Source organism: Bos indicus, chromosome 20 (assembly GCF_029378745.1).
Source record: "Bos indicus isolate NIAB-ARS_2022 breed Sahiwal x Tharparkar chromosome 20, NIAB-ARS_B.indTharparkar_mat_pri_1.0, whole genome shotgun sequence".
NCBI classification, from domain to species: Eukaryota; Metazoa; Chordata; class Mammalia; order Artiodactyla; family Bovidae; genus Bos; species Bos indicus.
This window is the reverse complement of record NC_091779.1, coordinates 29,345,957-29,366,235: the sequence shown is the minus strand read 5'-3', so window position 1 is coordinate 29,366,235 and position 20,279 is coordinate 29,345,957. Positions and strand designations below refer to the sequence as shown.

Genomic DNA, 20,279 nt, shown 5'->3' with positions numbered 1-20,279 from the left:
TTGTGTAAGTCTCAGGTGTACAGCGAAGTGATTCTATTATGCAAACACTACCTACATGTTGACACCTATTTCTCTAAATTTCAGGAGCATTTTAGCTTAATTATTTTTGGTTTTGTGAGTGACCTACTTAAGACAGTTGGAAGTCAGGTAGCTGTGTGCTTGGGTGTTATTATAATTGTGTAATGCCGTAACAAGCTAGGTTGCGGCTACAAACCCAAAACTAGTTGAAGAAAATCCCCCAAGAGGGGTATATCGAAATATAATGTTTAATATTAAAAATGTTAGCATAAGTCCTGAAAGTAATTTACATAGAAAAAAATTTAAGAAAGAGAATTTACTCACCCTATATCCCCAAATATTTTCCCCAATATATACTCCCAAACCAGTGCAAAGTATTAATGAATTACATTGATAAGGGTGACCCAACAGGCATTTAAAGCTCCTTTTGGGTCATCCAAGGGAAATTAACATAAATTTAGTACAAAAGGAGACACTCAGAGCTCAGGGTACATAGAGATAATAGCTTCCAATCCTGGCATTTCACAGATGAAGAAAAGAGGTCTAGGGTGGCAAATTCATTTATACTAGTTTAACATCTAGTTAATAAATGTCAGGAGTAAAACCAGGTTTCACAGTTCTTAATGTAGTGCCTCTCTATTATCTCCATGGCCACCATACCATTCAGCATATTTTATTATTCTTTGGTACTTTGAAAAAAAATAATTATTGAGTCAAATTCTTAAAGCTTTTGCTATGGTTTGAATATTTGTGTATCCTCAAAATTCGTGTTGAAACCTAACTCCAAGGTGATAATATTAGGAGATGGGGCCTTTGGGAGGATGGAGTCCTTAAATGACTCAGGTTCAATTCAATGGGTCAGGAAGATCCCCTGGAGAAAGGAATAGCTATTGTCTCCAGTATTCTTGCCTGGAGAACTGCAGGACAGGGGAGTCTGGTGGGCTACAATCCAAGAGTCACACATGACTGAGTGACTAACACATACACACTACAGATATATTTATATTTTATTTTGGAGTCAGATGATCATAATGGAAACTTTTTTGTTATTTACAACATAGGAAACTTTCTGGGACTAAGAGATTAAGACATCCTGTTGCTTGTTCAAATTAAGGTTAATTTCCTTATTCTTTGTAAAATTAGAAAATATTAAATGTTATTTCCTTTTCTAGAGAACACAGCACAGTCAAGAGAAGTGTGCTGTGAGCACAGTAATTATTAGCAGCTATCTTCAGCTTCACTGAATCATACAGTGTTTTCCTTTAGAAAAGAGCTGTTATGATACTACAAAGCTCTTTGCAAGGTTACAAAGCTAGATTCCTTACACAATTTCCTAAAATTAATTTCTTTAAGAATCTTATTAAGTATAGGATTATCAGATGCATAAAAATAAGTAGTTTATTAATGGGATATATTCTTCCTAAAACTTGATACCTCTGAAAATAATTTAATATTTTTTCTGGAAAATTTCAAGAGAAAATTTCAGAACTCACAGAAGTCTAATCTATAAGAATTTCAGATAAGTTTCTATAGAAGTAATAGATCCTAGGGTGCCCTTTCTATCACTGTAGAAACATTAGGGCCAACATTATCACTCAAATATTCTAGTAAATTGTAGAGATTACTATGCCATGATACATTTCGTATGTATAATGCCACTATGTCTTCTTTTAAATTATTGTAAAATGTGGAATAATTTTCCTGAAAAAAATTACTATTTGATAACATGAGTATATAAGTTCAAAATCTGCAACTAAGTTTCAAATTCCATGAGGAAATTTTTAAAAAAAAACAAACATTAACTTTCACTCATTTACAATAATTGGCTATTTCCAGCTAATGTCAAAATTAGTTAATATTTTAAAATATAAAATAGTAAAATACTAACATAATATTTCCACAGATTTTTCTAGATAAAAAATCAGCTTACACAGTATCTCAGAAACATGTGCAATGTTGCTAGCAAAACTCATGAATTGGCTTATTTACATTCTAAAATAGTGAAATGCCTGTGTCCTGATATGTTTTACAATCCATTTATACCACTGTTTCTCCAGCCATTAAAATAGTAAAATAATTCTTTTATATATTTGTTGTGAAATTCTATGATAAATGCTTAACAGCTATAGCAAACACTGTTTATCTTTTTAACCTATATATTACTTAGGGTTTTTGTAAAGCTATACACAGTGCCAAATACATCTTCTTTCAGATAAATTCAAGGTTTGTGTTTAAAACTTAATGACAAATGTAATAAGATATTAATAACCCTCACAGACAGCAAATGTGTATGTTGCATCAAACTTGGCCAAAGAAAAACTTTGGAACATGATATCTGTGGGATATTATTTTATTGTCAATAAAAATCAGAAAATTGATTTCCTAAAGTGTAAATTAACTATGTATAAAGCTGACTGCACTGGCAAAATAATTTTTAAGTGAAAAGCTATTTATATTTGGTTTCAATGCTCATTTACACTCCAGTTCACCAAACACAAGGTCTGAACCAAGGAAGAATGTAATTAATCTGCTTATCAAACGTCTGACCTAAGCACTTCTGCCTTTTTCAAAAAAAAATATTTATATAAACGTTACAGTCTTAGAGTAGTAATTTTAGCTCATAGTGTGGTCTTCTTTGGATGTCATAGTCTGCTTTTGGAGTTGGAAGAAAAGCACAAAGACTTAGCTTCAAAGTACTTCTGAAAATGTTATCCTCTTTAGTAACATATACATACATCTCTTCAAAGCACAGTGAATTGAAAAACAAGAATACAATTTTTTGTTAGATGTGTGAATATGAAATGTAACTTAACATCTCTCAATCTAAACCTTCTTATTTCTAAAACGTGAATTGATTGAGAGTAAAATCATAAAAAAGGCTTTCCCTGTAGCTCAGGCAATAATGAATTCACCTGCAATGCTGGAGACCTGGGTTAGATCCCTGGGTCGGGAAGATGCTCTAGAGAGGGGAATGGCTATCGACTCCAGTATTTTTGCCTGGAGAATCCCATGGACAGAGGAGCCTGGCAAGCTACAGTCCATGGGGGTGCAAGAGTCGGTCAGGACTCTGAGTGACTAACACTTTGAAAACCATAATAAAAATATCTAACTAGAAAAATCTTCCTTCTTTCCAGTTAAAAGCAAATAATTTAATTTAGCTTTTAAACTAAGAAAATGTTTATGCTAATTTCTCTAGATAGTACTAAAGATCTGGATGATAATTTAGCCATTTAAAAATGCAGACATGTCCTGTTGATCAGAAACAAGTATACTGCCAGGTACTTCTCCAGCAAGGATGGGTTTATTGAGATCAGCAGAAAACTGCAGTTTGGGGTCTGCAACCAAGACGAGCCATGTGCAAGTCCTGCATAACAAAGGGATTGAAAGGAAGGTGGGCTGGCTAGGGTAAACCAAGGGCATGTGCTTTTTGCGGCTGATACATAGACCGCAAAGAAGAGCGCTCTTCTTCCTTTTGGAATCTGCTATTGCTCTGGAGTGTGAGAGATCCCCTTTCTGGTCTCCCAACTCTATTTAATTAAGGTTTCTGTTTGTTAGGTTTTTAATAGCTCTGTTGTCATTTTTCAGTTGCTAAGTTGTGTTCAACTTTTTTGAGATCCTATGATCTGCAGCCTGCCAGGCTCCCCTGCCCATGGAATCTTCCAGGCAAGCATACTGGAGTGGACTGCCATTTCCTCGTCCAAGGGATCGGTCCCAGACCAGGGACTGAACTCGCATCTCCTGCATTGCAGGTGGATTCTTGAACACTGAACCACCATGGAAGTTCCAGTAGTTCTCCTAGATATATTCTAATACTGATGAGCCCCACTGCACACTCATTCTCAGAATACAATTTTCTCTGTTATGATTCATTATAATTGTGTAGATTCACTTTCCAGTTATTAATATGTAAATCTGAGATGATAAGGGGATGTTATTTTATAATATATTTATAAAATATGGTGATATTCTTTATGCTAGACTTTTTATATTGCTAATTTCAATCACTGTGGCTGCACACATACTTTATTAATGTTTCAAAGTTTGGAATCTAGTTATCTGACTCATTTATAAAAAGAAGAGAGAACTGATTTGTAAATTTAACGTCTTAAATTTTGTGATTTCTCCAACATACAACTTCCTGGAGCGTGTATGACTAGAACGCTATAATATTGCCAAGAAGAAGGGAAGAATGAATCATTCAATCAGGGAACATGTTTCAGTAAAGAAAAGTTCCAGGATGATTAAGGCTTTAATCCTTTCACCCTTTAAAAAGTTTAAACATATTTTAGAATAATTATTCTTCGTAACTTTTTCTAACATTTTAAGTAATGTGTGTTTGTGTGTGTGCTCTGTCACTCACTCATGTCTGACTCTGTGATCCCACGGACTATATCCCACCAGGCTCCTCTCCCCATGGATTTTTCCTGGTAAGAATACTGGAGTGGGTTGTCATTTCCTCCTTCAGAGGATCCTCCCTACCCAGGGATTGAACCCATGTCCCCTGCACTGGCAGGCAATATATTTCTTTACCACTGAGCCACCTGGGAATCCCAAGCAATGTTTGCCACTTTCAAAAAAGTGTCCTTCAGTTTTGTGGGTTTTTTTTTTTTTTTTTTGGTTTGTTTGTTTGTAGAATTTCTGGTTTGTTTTTAAGTACCAAATATTGTGGCTGAAAATATGAATGAATTACATGGAAAATGCAGCTAAAAATAAAAAGGAAGGTTGGATAAACTAGAAAACAAAATGCCACAACCATCATCTTCCACTGGAGCTCCATGAGGCTGTCTGAGAATGTATACCCTATTGGGAGAAGTGTGAACTATGTATTGTTGTCTGGGTACTGACATTGTATGATTTGGAACCTCGTCACCTCTAACAGCACCTATGACTCCAAATTCTCATGTCTGTAGGGCCAGCTGAGCTTTAAAATCTGCATGCCAGATGTCAGCAAAACAGAAAGCACTCTTTGTAAAACACATTTTATGTGTGTGTGTGTTAGTCGCTCAGTTGTGTTCAACTATTTGCAACCCCATGGACTGCAGCTCATGGCATCTGGTCCCATCACTTCATGGCAAGTAGATGGGAAAACAGTGGAAATAGTGATTGACTTTATTTTGGGGGGCTCCAAAATCACTGCAGATGGTGACTGCAACCATGAAATTAAAGGACGCTTGCTCCTTCGAAGAAAAGCTATGACCAACCTAGACAGCATATTAAAAAGCAGAGACATTTGCACTGCTGACAAATGTCCATCTAGTCAAAGCTATGGTTTTTCCAGTAGTCATGTATGGATGTGAGAGTTGGACTATAAAGAAAGCTGAGCACAGAAGAATTGATGCTTTTGAACTGTGGTGTTGGAAAAGACTTGAGAGTCCCTTGGACTGCAGGAAGATCAAACCAGTCAATCCTAAAGGAAGTCAGTCCTGAATTTGTTGGAAGGACTGATGCTGAAGCTGAATCTCCAATACTTTGGTCACCTGATGCGAAGAACTCACTCACTGGAAAAGACCTTGATGATGGGAAAGATTGAGGGCAGGAGGAGAAGGGGACGACAGAGGATGAGGTACTTGGATGGCATCACAGACTCAGCAGACATGAATTTTGCAAGCCCCGGGAGTTGATGAAGGACAGGGAAGGATGGTGTGCTGCAGTCATGGGGTCACAGAGTCAGACATGACTGAGTGACTGAACTGAACTGAACTGTAGCTTGCCAGGCTCCTCTGTCCATGGAATTCTCCAGGCAAGAATACTGGAGTGGGTTGCCATTTTCTCTTCAAGAGGATCTTCCCAATCTAGGGATCAAATCCAGGTCTCCTGTATTGCAGGCAGATTCTTTACCATCTGAGCCACCAGGGAAGCACATTTTATAAACTGATCCAAATTTGGTGGAGCCCAGATGCTGGATGAGGGTCCTCCAATCATAGCCTGATCTAAATCAGTTGAAAGCTACCCTGGCAGACAGGCAAGTTTGGTCCGACACTGCACTGTGCCACAGGTCTGAATGCGGCTTTTATCTTTTCTTATTCCTGATCTTGTTTACAGCTTTTGTCCCCCATTCCTCCCCATGAGGAAGAGGGGAGGAATTTAGCAGCTCTTCATCTACTTTTAATGTGTTGCTTTTTCACTAAATTCAGGGCTGGAGCCTAATTCAGGAAGTTATGATTACTATTAATTTGAGCTCCAAGTAAGTGAGATATTTCTGTTAATAAACAAAAAATAATTTGATGCTCTAATCATCATCTGACCCCTGAGAAAGTAAAGAAGAAATCATACCATTGAAATGAAATTCAGTATTTTATGTTCTCATTGGGAAAAAAGTTAAAATAATCTATTTCTGTCATTTAATAGACACCATAGATCCTCTTTAATTTTCAATTAATAAAAATACAATACTAATGTTGAAAATCATTTTTTATAAAATATGCTAATGCTAAGTATTTCAATAGTGACTTTTCCTCAATTGCTTAAAATAACTTTCACAATTTTACTTCATTAATTTTAATAATAACTTGGTGAATTAGGACAGCAAGAAATCTTTTAAAATGAATATACTATTCTAAGATAATTTCACTTGGCAAAGCTGAAGTAGAGAATGTGAACATAATCATCTATCTTATGCTATCATCTGAATTATATTATGTCTTATATTATTACCTGATAATGCTCAATATCTTATCATTATATATTAGGTTGATAACATAAGATATACTTTAAGTAAAGTTTTTGTTTTTGTGTTTTGTTATTATTAACAGTAGCATAATAATAAACACAATAATCATATTGCATTTTGTTCTTGGTAAATATATAATTTAAATAGAATAATGTATCTTTTAAGTAAAATATTCAGTTCAGTTCAGTTGCTCAGTCCTGTCCAACTTTTTTTTGCATTAAAGTAGTTTATACTTGCTTCATTTGTATATCAAATGTTCTAAAACTGTATTTCAGGTTCAGACTATCAGTATGCTCAGTTCTAAATTCATGAGTTCTAATTTCATTGAATACATTCTTCAGACAGAAAAAAAAATTATGACGTTAGATAGAGAAGAGTGAATGCCATGTTATGACACATCTGGTGAAACTCTGTTTTATAAGAATTGTTTTTCATTGAAAATGACAGAAAAATCCACATTGATAATTCAGTATGTATGATAATCAGACCACAATTGAAAAGCAAGAGTAAATAGATACTTCATTACCCCTGATAGATAAGTTACGGCGCGTAAGAGGCATTCTAGATAACACATTCCAAGTTTACCAACAGATGGCTTAATGGAAGACATAAGTTCTTCCCTCCATTTTATTCTTCTTGTTCATCTCTTTATTCTTCTTTATCATCTCTTGTTCCATATATCTCCTCATTCTCTGTCTTCTTATAGTGTCAGGACATACTCAAAATCTCAATGGCTCTCCATTACTTATCAAATCAGTACAAATGGCTTTAAGCCTTGGATCTACTACTATTTTTCAAGTACTTCATAACCCATACAAAATGTATGCTTCCTAGAAAATCCCAAGCATTTTTCTGACTCCTCATTTTTACTCTAGTACCTGTGGCAGAGGCCATGAATTTCATACCTAAATCCATCTTCTGCCTCTTCAATATTGTACAGAGTTGCTAACTGGTTGCAAAGTTGCCCAGCTAGACTAAACGTCTCCTCTTTCTTGAGAAATTCTCATCAATTGAAAGTTTTCAACAATGAGATGTGAGTTGAAGTCACGTGTGTGTTCCTCTTTCCTCTTATGAGCTGGAAGGCAGACATGTCCAAGGCATAGCTTTAAACATTCAAACCAGAACAATATCCTAGGGAAGTGGTTCTTGAAGGGTGGTCTCTGGATCAGAAGCAGCAGCTGAGATATTGTTGGAAATAAAACCTCTCAGGCTTCACCCTAGGCTTAATGAATCAGAAACTCTGGAAGTGGGGCCCATGAATCTGTTTCAACAAGCTCTCCAGGTAATGATGATTCAGAGGAAATGCTGGGAAATACTGTCCAGGTGACAGTGGAGGAACAACTTGGAAGAAAATGACCACCTGGAGCAGTGCCATCCCACTGACCTGGCCTCTCATCCCACAGAGCTTTTTAGCAAAATGATACAGTTCCTTAGGTCACTAAATTGTTGGATCTTCTTCTTACAGCAGCTCCGCATTTGCCCTGAGTAGTATTTATTCAATGTGTAATGGCCTGTTTAGTATTTCCATCCCATCCAATACTTTTATCTGGAAATTTGAAATCCTACCTGGGTCTCTGCAAGATAGCACTGGTGCATTTACTTAATGACAAAGAACATTAGGATATGTTTGCTATCCTTTAATCTATTATGCACATTGAGGACTGAACACTCTTTAAAAAAATTAAATCTAATGTACCACTCTTCTGCTTCAAAGTTTTACCAGACTCGCATAGCATTTAGCTAAAACACAACGTGGTTAAGTAGGCCTATGAGGTGCCATCCACCCTGACCTAAGTCAGTCTCTCCAGTCTCATCCAGAGCTGTTTCACTTATCTCTGAGCTCTAGTCACACATTCCTTCTGTCTGTTCCTGAATCCTGACAAATCTTTTCACACTCAGTACTTTTTCCCATGCTGTTTACTTCATTATCTTACTTCTATTCATTCTTTAGATCTCTTCCTAAATGTTATTTTTCTTCACTCCCACTACATTCCACATGAATCAAGCCAAAGACTTGAAATCTCTTAGCAGAGAGATTAACATACATTTCCATTCTGAACACTTAAAATGTTTATAATAATTGATTGCTCTCAATGAATCTTGTTACTGTGTCATGCCCCCCCACCCCATTGTACTTCAAGAAACATGATGAGAGAAGATACCATATATACTTGCTCACTTTGTATGCAAAACATCCAGTACCAGACCTGTCACACAGTAAGCATTCAATAAATACACATCAAAAGGATAAAAACTGGATTCTGTGAGACTCGACTCACATGACATCTTAACTCTTAAGGCTTTCTGGATCCTACTTCTTTAGAAAAGACTGTTGTTTCCAGCAATTTTATTGACCCAAGTGTCCCTATCTACTTAAAAGGTTGGCGTTCTTGTCCTGTTAATATGTTTGTGCTAGTGATTCTAACAGTAAGCATTTATGAAGTTATCTTGCTCTTGGACGCTTACAGTCTCAGTTAGGAGTGCAGCATATTTCATGTACTACTGTGATTCACTTTCTTAAAAGACAGTTTTAATCACTACCTCCCATTGCTAAAATTTTGCAAGGGATATCTTTTTCCTAACACAACAGTCTCATCATTCCAGCCTTGAAAATTATTCTTAGGCAGAGAATAACCCAATCTTATTTCATACTTTGCCCATCAAGGTAGTTTTCACTGCATTCAAACTAGACACTTCAATATCTACCACACATAGCCACCTCTGGGCCTTTGCACAGTTTGTTCCTGTCTGTCAGGAACCTTCTCACAGTTGGTGCTCTTTCCTAGGACATTTCCCCCATGGTGACTACCTCTGTCTGCTGATTTCTTCCGCATTCTTCAAGGCACATTTCAAATGGATCTCAGTGATCTAATTAAACAAATGCAAATCCATGCAGTGATTCTCGTACATTGTGGGATCTTGTCAGATTACAGAATCTTAGTGACAAGCTTTTGCCCTATAAAGATGCTTAATAATGTATTTATGTGTTATGACATATAAGGGACCAAATACAGTACATCAAAATACTTGAAACACTGTCATACTGAGTGAAGTAAGTCAGAGAAAAAAAAATATCATATGATATCCCTTACATGTGGAATATAAAAAACAAATGAGCTAATCTACAGAAAAGAAATAAAGTCACAGATGTAGAAATCAAATGTATGGTCCCTGGAGAAAGGGGGAGAGGGAGGAACAAATTGGGAGATTGAGATGGACCCATACACACTACTATATATAAAGAGATAACTAATAAGGAAGGACCTACTGTATAGCACAGGGAACTCTACTCAAAACTCTGTAGTGACCTATAAGGCAAAAGAATTCTAAAAAGAGTTGCTATATACATATATATAACAGATTCACTTTGCTACACACCTGAAACTAACAGCACTGTAAATTAATTATACCCCCCAAATTTTTTTAATTAAAAAAAATTTAAAGGAAGACATTCAAATGAAAATTCACACATTTCTAAAAGATAATATCCATACATCAATCAATAAAAGAAAATGATAGAAAATGCAACTTTACTTTACAGCCATTATAAGAAACTGTCAGATATACTGCCAATGGTAAATGTTACCTGCAAAGAACTAAATGAAGGATTGGTAAGGACAAATCTTTAGCAATTTTACAGTCCTTATTAACAACAAAGATGCAGGAAATTTCAGCATTTAATATGGAGTTTCATACAGAAATTATCACTGAATGAAAGAGGTACCAGTGGGATATATTAAAATACAAAGATTGAAAATCAGTGGTAGAATAAAAATTTACAACTGGCAAAATTCTATTTTTCTTCTTGGTTAAATTAATAGCCTCAAACTCTTTCTCGTTGATTTTGTTCAGTTACTAAATGATGTCTCCATGGACTGCAGCACATCAGGCTTCACTGTCCTTTACTATCTTCAGATATTTGCTCATACTCATGTCCACTGAGTCAATAATGCCATCCAACCATCTCATCCTCTGTCGCCCCTACTTCCTCCTGCCCTCAATCTTTCTCAGCACCAATGTCTTTTCCAATGAGCTGGCTCTTCACATGAGATAGCCAAAGTATTGGAGCTTCAACTTTAGCATCAGTCCTTCCAATGAATATTCAAGGTTGATTTCCTTTAGGATTGACTGGTTTGATGTCCTTGCAGTCCAAGGGACTCTCAAGAGTCTTCTCCAGCACCATTGTTCAAAAGCCTCAATTCCTCAGTGCTCAGCTTTCTTTATGGTCCAACTCTCATATCTGTACATGGAAAAACCATGGTTTTGATGGTACATACCTTTGTCGGCAAAGTGATGTCTGTGCTTTTGAACATATTGTCTGGGTCTGTCATATCTTTCCTTCCAAGGAGTAAACAAGCCTTGTTTCATTTCATGGCTGCAGTCACCGTCTGCAGTAATTTTGGAGCCCAGGAAAATAAAATTTGTCATTGCTTCTATTTTTTCCACTTATATTTGTCATGCAGTTATGAGACTAGATGCCATAATCTTAAGTTTTTTGAATGTTGACTTTTAAACCAGGTTTTTCACTCTCCTCTTTCACCCTCATCAAGAGGTTCTTTAGTTCCTTTTTGCTTTCTGACATTAGAATGGTATCATCTGCATGTCTGAGGTTGTTGATATTTCTCCCAGCAATCTTGATTCCAGCTTGTGATTCATCCAGCTTGGAATTTTGCATAATGTAATCTGCATATAAGTTAAATAAATAGGATGACAATATATAGCCTTGATGCAATACTTCCCCAATTTTGAACGACTCCTCTGTTCCATGTCCAGTTCTAACTGTTGCTTCTTGACCTGCGTACAGGTTTCTCAGGAGATAAAGTGGTTTGGTATTCCCATCTCTTTGAGAATTTTCCAGTTTGTTGTGATCCACACAGTCAAAGTCTTTAGTGTAGTCAGTGAAGCAGACATAGATGCTTTTTGGGAATTCCTTTGCTTTGTCTATGATCCAACGAATGTTGGCAATTTGATCTTTGGTTCCTCTGCCATTTCTAAATTCAGCCTGTACATCTGTGAATTTTCAGTTCACATACTTATGAAGCTTAGCTTGAAGGATTTTGAGCATTACTTTGCTAGCATGTGAAATGAGTGCAATTGTACGGTAGTTTGAATATTCTTTGGCTCTGACCTATCTTTAAAACAGTACTTATAGTTAATGTAAAAATATTTCTCCCAGTGGAACACGTAAAGTATTATTTGCCAGGAGCCCGATTTGTTAGCAGCTGAAGCGGCAACATGAAGCTAACCCAAGGGCTGTGGTACTGTTACTTTTCTATGAGAAAATCTCACAAATATTCCCAGTCCGAGGACTGTCCTGGCCTGAGAATGTTTGGCAGTACTACCACCTTAACATATCTGAGTACAATAAATTCAGCTCCTGGGAAGCAAAAGTATATAGAATAGCTGACTTGGAAACTTTTCCAACTAATTAAGGAACCATGTGGGAGTTCTGCTCATAGCATTCTCATTTGTAGCGGAGGAAGACATACATTTACAAATAATGAAGAAAATCATATGAAATATTTTGCTGAATACACTTGAATTTTAGAGCTACCTCTTCCCACTAAGGATGCTTCCAATGAAAATGAGGGCATCAAGGCAGTTTTCCTTTAAATACTGGGTCAGTATGATTTTCAAGATCATTAAAACTTCTAAGACCTTTTGTTCTTCTGAAGACAAATGCTATCACAACAAACACTATCACAAGTTTACACAACCAGCAAACCAAATTAGAAGCTCAACTGACTAATTTCTTTACATAATGAAGATGGGGTGCAAAATAAGAGGCAAATTTTTTCTTTTTAATGCAATATTAAAGTATCATTAAATATTAAGTATTATTTATAAACCATCATGGCCAGTGGCCATTACTCCAATTTTTTTTTTTCCCTTTGATCTGCCATTACTCTAGTCATAGAATTCTTTTTCGAAATTGAAGACTCAGAATCACATGACAGTCCTGACAATCTCTCCCATCCTTCTTTCTGAAACAAAGGGTTTCATCATGGCTTAAAGCAGAGTACCCTACTGATCAATCCAGGAATCAAGAAATGGCTTCAACCCCAGTGAAAGATATTTTGATAATGTATCTTTCACTTACAGGAAACCAATCTCATAATTGCAGAAGGAAAAGCATATTGAAAATTTAGTTTCCAAAACATGACCTGTGTGTAAGCCAAATGCATACATACATACATAAGTATTTGCTGTAACAGCTGAAGCAATATGTTTACACACATATAAATAAACAATGGGATCAACATTTTGAAAAAGATGCTCTCATGTATATTCAAGTGACAGAATTCAAAAATTTTGAAGGATAAACTCTTACTCCCATTTATTTGCTAGAAAACACAGTTGGACAACTATAAATATTCTTAATCCTACTGTCCCCTCTGAGCATCATAGCACTGAGGTTTCTGTGTATGGGGGAGGAAATACACAATAATAAAGACATAGATCTTCCTATTAGAGTATTATATTCCTCTAGAACAGATAGAATATACACAATAAACAGATTATTATAGATTAGGATAATCAGGGAAGGTGTCACAATCTTCCAAAGGGAAGGGTAGAACCTGTGTAAACAGGAAAAGGGGTAAAAGTATGTCAGGAGTAGGATGAAAGGTATGGGGGAAGATCAGAATCATTTGGTTTGTTCTGAGAACAATAATTTTCTGGTTGGAAGAGCGATTTGGCAACGAGATCCATGAGTTTAAAAGTTGGTTTGGCACCAGTCTTTTTCCAACAAATTATTTTTGAAGGGCATATTACCCATAATCAGTTCATTTTAAATGACCTGGAATTTGCTTTACTATAAATGGGATTTGACTAGTTAAAAAATGAGAGCAGGTCTTAGTGCCTAGTCTTTTGTCTTTGTTCATAACATTACCTTATACAAATTTGGGAGACTAGATTGATTAAACATATTTCTATGGAATAAGAAGCTTATGTGACAGTCCTGATTACAGTCTTTCATTACAAGAAAAGAATAAGAATCTATGGATTATTCATTAAAACCAAAAAAAAAAAAAACCACTTGCCTGAACTGACTAGGTTTAGAATATAATATTTTTGATATGATTACATAAAATTGCACAACTGCATGATTTCATTCAGGATTACATAATTCACCTTCATGGTTGAGAGACTACTTATGATAAACTATACCTTCTTATTCCAAAGGGATCATAAACACTTGCTGATATGATAAAATTCTGTCCATTTGGATAAATTTATAATGTTAAATTTATTATCATTATTAAACTAAGAATCAGTAGTTTTTTTACAATTTTGGGCAACATACGCAATATCTGAAGCCCAGAGCAGCACTGGCTTACTGCCTCATGCTCTATCATTAGAAAGCACAGCCTATTTAAACAAGTCATTCATTGATGAACCTGCCTTAGATTAATATACACTTTGCTTCTTGGATTCAGAAGCTATTCAGTATATAGTTATTTCAATTTGATAATTTCCTCATACAATTAAGTATTTGTCATGTTCAAATTTCACACTAAAAATCATTCATGTACGTCAGGTACACCAAGGTGAGTTGAAAATTTCTCATTCTAAATTCATAATGTGCTTTGTGTTAAAATTCTTGCTTATTACAAAGGAAAATTGCACACCTAAACGCTGCTTTTACTAGAATTATTTGACAGGAAAGAGAGTGACAAGTTTTGAAATAATAGTAGGCTTCCCAGGGGTGCTGAAGTGTAAGAACTGAGATACAATAGTATAAAGATACAGAGTGATTTAAAGCAATTTCATTTAAAAAAACTAGATGAACTGTGGGTATATCTAGAAAAGGTAGTACCTACCCAAGAAAATGGAATGATTAAGAAAATGGAATGCTCACTGTGGGGAGTATGTCTAGATAAGGCATTTCCCAAGTGTTCATCAATCACTTAAAATACAAGGGTGTTTGGCAGAGGGCAGACAAAATGTTAAATGTTCAGAGCACACACATTAATAGAAAAAATCTTTTCAGTTCGTTGTTTCAATCAAGATGTACAAACTTATCTGACCAGGAAACAATTAAATAGGTAATTCAACAATGAACCAGCTCTGTGACAACCTAGAGGTATGGGATAGGGTGGGAGGCTCAAGAGGGAGGAGACATATGTATACTTATGGCTTATCCATGGTGATGTATGACAGGAACCAACACAATATTGTAACTATCCTTCAATTAAAAATAAATAAAATTTAAAAATATACTCATGTATATATATATATATATGTATGTATGTTTATGATTTATTTATATTATCTGTGGAGTAAGTTTTGAGAAGAACTGAGATTTTAAAATAAAAGGTCTAAAAATCTGCTAGATTAGGATTTACTCTTCCTTCCTCATGTTTACTGAGCTGCTAACCTGAGATATCAGAATGCTGGTTGTGTAAGAGGCTCCCTCCTATACAGGTTTACAATTGTAAATGCAGATCCAATGAAGAAGACTTCTAAAGGTGTCAATCTCACTGAAGGTTTACAGAGGTCAGAGAGTAGAAACAGAACTTTCCTGATAACAATAGTGAGCAGACCTCTTTGAAGGGAATGACTGCTCCTATGTGAGTCCAGCCTGCTTTGGGATAGGGCTGTGGGAGGGCTACCTTCTAACCCTTGACCTTTCAGGGGTACGTCAAGAAAGTCGCTTGGAGATCTTTGAAATAAGTTCACATAGTTAAGAGACATGAGTCTGGAGTCCAGTTCACATATGAGAACACGCAAATAGCCTGTGGACACTGGGGTGTGACTCTGCCAAGAATCTGAAGGCTAGACACAGGCTCTTCGTTGCTTTGATGGAGGAAGCAGTAGTGCTGAGAGATGGGCTAAGAGATGGATGCCTGAAGGCTTCTCTGTGGACCAGATCTGAGTGATGCAGCAGGGCTAGCCTGACATCTTGGGTCTCATCCAAGAGCGGCTTCTGGCAGAGCACAGAGCCCTCAGCAGAGAGGCTGGTGATGGCTGCCAGGTTCTCAGGCCTCTCTTAGGGAGATGCAGGAGAGGGAATCAATGCCACTCACCTAAATGACCAGCTGTTTCTGACTAAACTGTTTCAAATGTCAAAAAGTAACAAAAACTTATTCCAGTATCCTTTATCCTCTACCAAACCCTCCTAAGATCAAGAATTTGATGATGAATTACGGCAAACATAATACGTTGAAAACTTCTGTCAATAAAGTCACAAATGAAATGATCTTTGCCTGTTTGGTGAAGAATTTATGAGTCTAAGCTGTTATTACTCATCAGGAGACATATTCTAGAATTGTTTGAACCATTACTTTCAGATATGCTTTTTAGCAAGGTGCATATATATTATATATTCTATCATATTCAACAGAGCTCCAACACTAGAAATTCTTCCTTCAGTTATAAAACATTCTTATCTGTCAGAAAGTTACTGATGTTTGTGAAGAATCTAAGTACTGTCTGATTATCCAAGGTCTAGTACCAACCAAATAATTCAGCATATTAAAACAAAATCCAATGAATAAATCCGTGCACAAATCTACTTTCTCTCTTTTGAGAAAAGTTTAGTACAGCAATCATTTCAATTAACACACTGTGCGTAAGAATGCATGATAGCAGCTGTTAGTATGCATTTTAAAGACTGGAGGGTGTGTGGTGACTTATCTAGATATATGGGCAACATATGTTCAGCTATGCATATGGACTTAATATAAATTACGATTGCAATATGCAAAGAGGCGAAAAGAGACACGAACAATGGCCGTCTCTCTGCATTTAATCAGCTCACATTTTTCTAACATGTACAAGAGAAGTCTTTATATTATAGTAACTGTTTAAAAATTACAGAACACAAACCATGACAACACCTCAAATCAGCTTCATACATTTGAAACATGGAGCTATTTTTTTGTGGATGAAAATCAGATTTTTTTAAAAGAAAATATGTATTTAAGAGAGAAACTGGAAACAAAAGCTATGAGGACCATCTTGAAAAAAGTTCAAAATATGGAAACATTGTGGTTTCCTCCTTCGAACATTTCAGCTCATTATAGTTTCGTTACTGGGCATAGTTTATTTATCTGAATACTATTAATTAAATTGACAAACTAGCTGGTTGAATATATTAGAGATAAAACCAATTACCTTCTCTTGATATTGCCGCCTTGAGGAATCCAAAGACTGAATTAGAGCCGTGGCGTGGCCAACAAACATGGCGTAGCAGGTGGCCCCGACGATCATGCTCAGCATGGTGATCCACAGGTCAGACATGCTCACGGGGGCTTGGGCTCCGTAGCCAATGCACAGCATATGACTCATCGCTTTGAAGAGCGCGTAGGAATACTGCTTTCCCCAAGAATCATTCTGCAACAGAAGAGAAAAAGGAAATAGAGTGAACCATTAGGATAGCAGAAGAAAAATGAGTATGACCGATACACAGAAGCATTATAACATTCTTGTAATAGAGAATTTACACAGATACTTCGCCCCAATAGTTAATCAAAAGACCGGATGTTTTTCAAAACTTGCTAAATACAATGAAATAGAAATAGTCTATGTTAAAATATGCAATTCTGGTCAGTTTTATATGTTTTTAAAACTAAAAATTCCTTTTGGGACAGTGGTGTGAATGAATGTTGATAAGTTCATTTTAAAATTTCCAGGAAATCTGTGTCATTCTCTAGTAATATATTATTATTTGCAAATTGAGAAATGCTGCTGATTGATATGAAGCACATAGGCTTAAGTATAGGAATTTTTGTCAAAGCTATCATATTAAAATTTTGAAAGTCCAAATGATATATTTGTATAGACCTCAATGAATACCTCAATACCTTAAATGAAAAATTAACATAATTTGGAAATACAGATCTGATAAGTGAAAAGACTTCCTTGAAGACTTCTCTGAGTAATGAATATTGAAATTCAAATGTCAAAGTTGATGATGGATGAATCTTACTGGCTTTCTGTAGAATAATAAAATAAAATAAGCAAAATAATATCTTGGAGGACACTGAAAAAAAACAAAAATGCTGACTTCTGAGATTAGTTATTAGATGCAATTTCTGATGTAATTTCAAAACTCTATCTTAAACTCAATTCTACAAAAATAAGTTATTCAATATATCTTATATATTGTCTGATAAAACTTAAAGAACTTTTTTGATCAATGTATCAAACTGCCTAGTCCAGGATTTACCTCATTTATGAGACTCAGGGTAAAATAAAAATTTGAGGCCTTTTAGTTTAAAATGTAGGGGGGGAAAGTATTGTTGAAGATAATATATAAAGAATTTTCCTTAAAATATTTAATTCATTATAAAACTTGGGATAATAGTGCTAGTTGAGTAACAACATAAACTTATACATTTCAAAAAGTTAAATTCTGGTATCATAATTATATATAATACAAGTAATACTATACCATTGTGATATCTTGAATGATCATACAATTTTTATGGCTTAGTTTTCTGACAAATTCATTCTTTATGTCATAAAAATTTATATGATTAATAATTTCATCTTCAATGATAAAACTGAAAATTACATCAGTTCCTTTTGGCTAATGCAATATCACAAATAATTTCTGATACATTTTTAATTTGGGGGAAGATCTTTCTGTTGATGCAACCTTTACTGGAACTGGAGTATGTATAGCCTGGGGACAACATTAGGATGAATGTTTGATAAATTATTTTAATATATAAATTTTAGTACTTCTGGAGCTGATGATTCTCATGGAATAATTTCTAATAAATGATTTAACTCCATAAAAATCATATTCAAGAAACTCTGTCTTATTTTTATACTAGTTTTTTTTTTGGTTGTTTTCAAATCAAATATTTGGTTTTTTTTGTTTTTTGTTTGTTTTTTAATTTTATTTTATTTTTAAACTTTACATAATTGTATTAGTTTTGCCAAATATGTAAATGAATATGGACATTGTTAAGAAATAATAGAGAAATATGTACGATTCATCAGTTCTTCTCAAAGGTGAAATCCTGCAAACTATAGAGCAATGTTACAACAAGAAACTGACATGAATATAATCCACTGATATCATTTATATTTCAGTAAACGTGTACTCATTTGTATACACAAATTAGTTTTATTCAGTTTTATTACATGTATCGGTTCCTATACTCATCAACACTGTCAAGATACAGAACAATTCTATCACAACAAAGAACCATTACACTTTTTTGTAAAACCATTACACAGTTTTTCTATTGAACTTAATGTTAAATGTAAATGTATGCAATGATATTTTAATGTTTCCTCTGACATTTCCTGTAACTTTTAATTAAAGAATGATCAATGCAAGAAGCCAAAAATAGCTTCCTGATTTGTATATAACCCATAATGCCTGATTAGGTTTTATCTTCCTGTATTTTCAATTACAAGGAAAATTTAATTTAAAAATTGTCTTCCTTGCTAATAACTGGCTTATTTAAAACTTCATATGAAAATAGTGTTATTTTCCAGTGTAAGTGATGATCTTTAAATTTCTTATTGCTAGGCTGGTGCATATTTGCATCTCAATGTTGCAGGAGTTGTTAAATCTGGAGATTTTAAAATCAAGAATTCTAATAACTACCTGATAACTTTTATTGAAACGGCTATATGAATTCTTTTATCATGTAATAATTTATTGACAAAGTTTACTGTTTGAGCTCCACAGGGTCTGTCTTGGAACTTAAGAGATTTAATATTTATGTAGATACTTTGGAGATGGGTTCTTGGGCCTGACAGGTGAATCTCACCATGGTCTTCTCCTGGCTGGCATGGAAAGTCCTCCTGTGTGTCTCTGCTGCTTAGTGTTAATACTGCTGCTTCTGTTGCTGCCTTTGCCACTGCTAACCTGGACCCAGTTCAGGCCTGTCCACATTAGAGACACAAAGCATCCAAGACTGCTGAGGCGTGCATATCTGTGCCTTGCTGCCAGGCCAACTGCTTGGCTTCTGTACTTCCTGCTGTGCCTGTAGGCTTGAACCTGTATATGCACAGCTGCTACCTTGCAACGCCAATGCTCATATTCATGGTTCCATGTCCCAGTGGACTTTGCTTATGAACATAAATTCAAAGATAATGCTATTATGAATTTCAAGATGGCTGCAGCAGAGCATGAATCCAAGTGCAGAGTCCTTCCTAAAGTAGGTCCTTTTACAACTCCCAGATCATAAACCACATGTACATACAGTGTCTGTCAAATTAACTTGAGTCTGTCAAACTAACTCCTAAATAATCATAAATTTTAAAATAATGTATTAATATTAAATATATGTACAGATATTTTGTTTATTGTTTTAATACGGCTTTCTAAAGTTAAGTTTATAGATTACAACAGAACATGATAAGTTTGAAAAATCCAACCTCATAAACTTTGGAACTGGTTGAGTCTGCAGACAAATAAAATATAACCAGTCTCATTTAGTTGAAAGTTAAGGTTCTTAAAGTGAAATTCATTTTATTTTTTTATACAATAGGTCATGTTGCCATTTTAAGCTACCCCTAGTCTCTGTCAGTATAAAATGAAATTTAATTTTAAAGAAAGAAAATTATTTATGATATTATACATGGAAAATTGTATAATGAACTCATGCACAAGTTTGCATTT

The 20,279-nt window shown here is 35.1% G+C and overlaps 1 protein-coding gene across 1 annotated transcript in view; it reads right to left on the bottom strand.

Moving 5' to 3' along the window:
* Positions 1–20,279, bottom strand: part of HCN1 (hyperpolarization activated cyclic nucleotide gated potassium channel 1) — a 453,436-nt gene that overhangs the window by 109,095 nt on the left and 324,062 nt on the right. Inside the window, exon 4 of the mRNA XM_070774701.1 lies at positions 16,808–17,026. Coding sequence (XP_070630802.1) covers positions 16,808–17,026 — 219 coding nt within the window. The remainder of the gene's footprint in view (positions 1–16,807; positions 17,027–20,279) is intronic.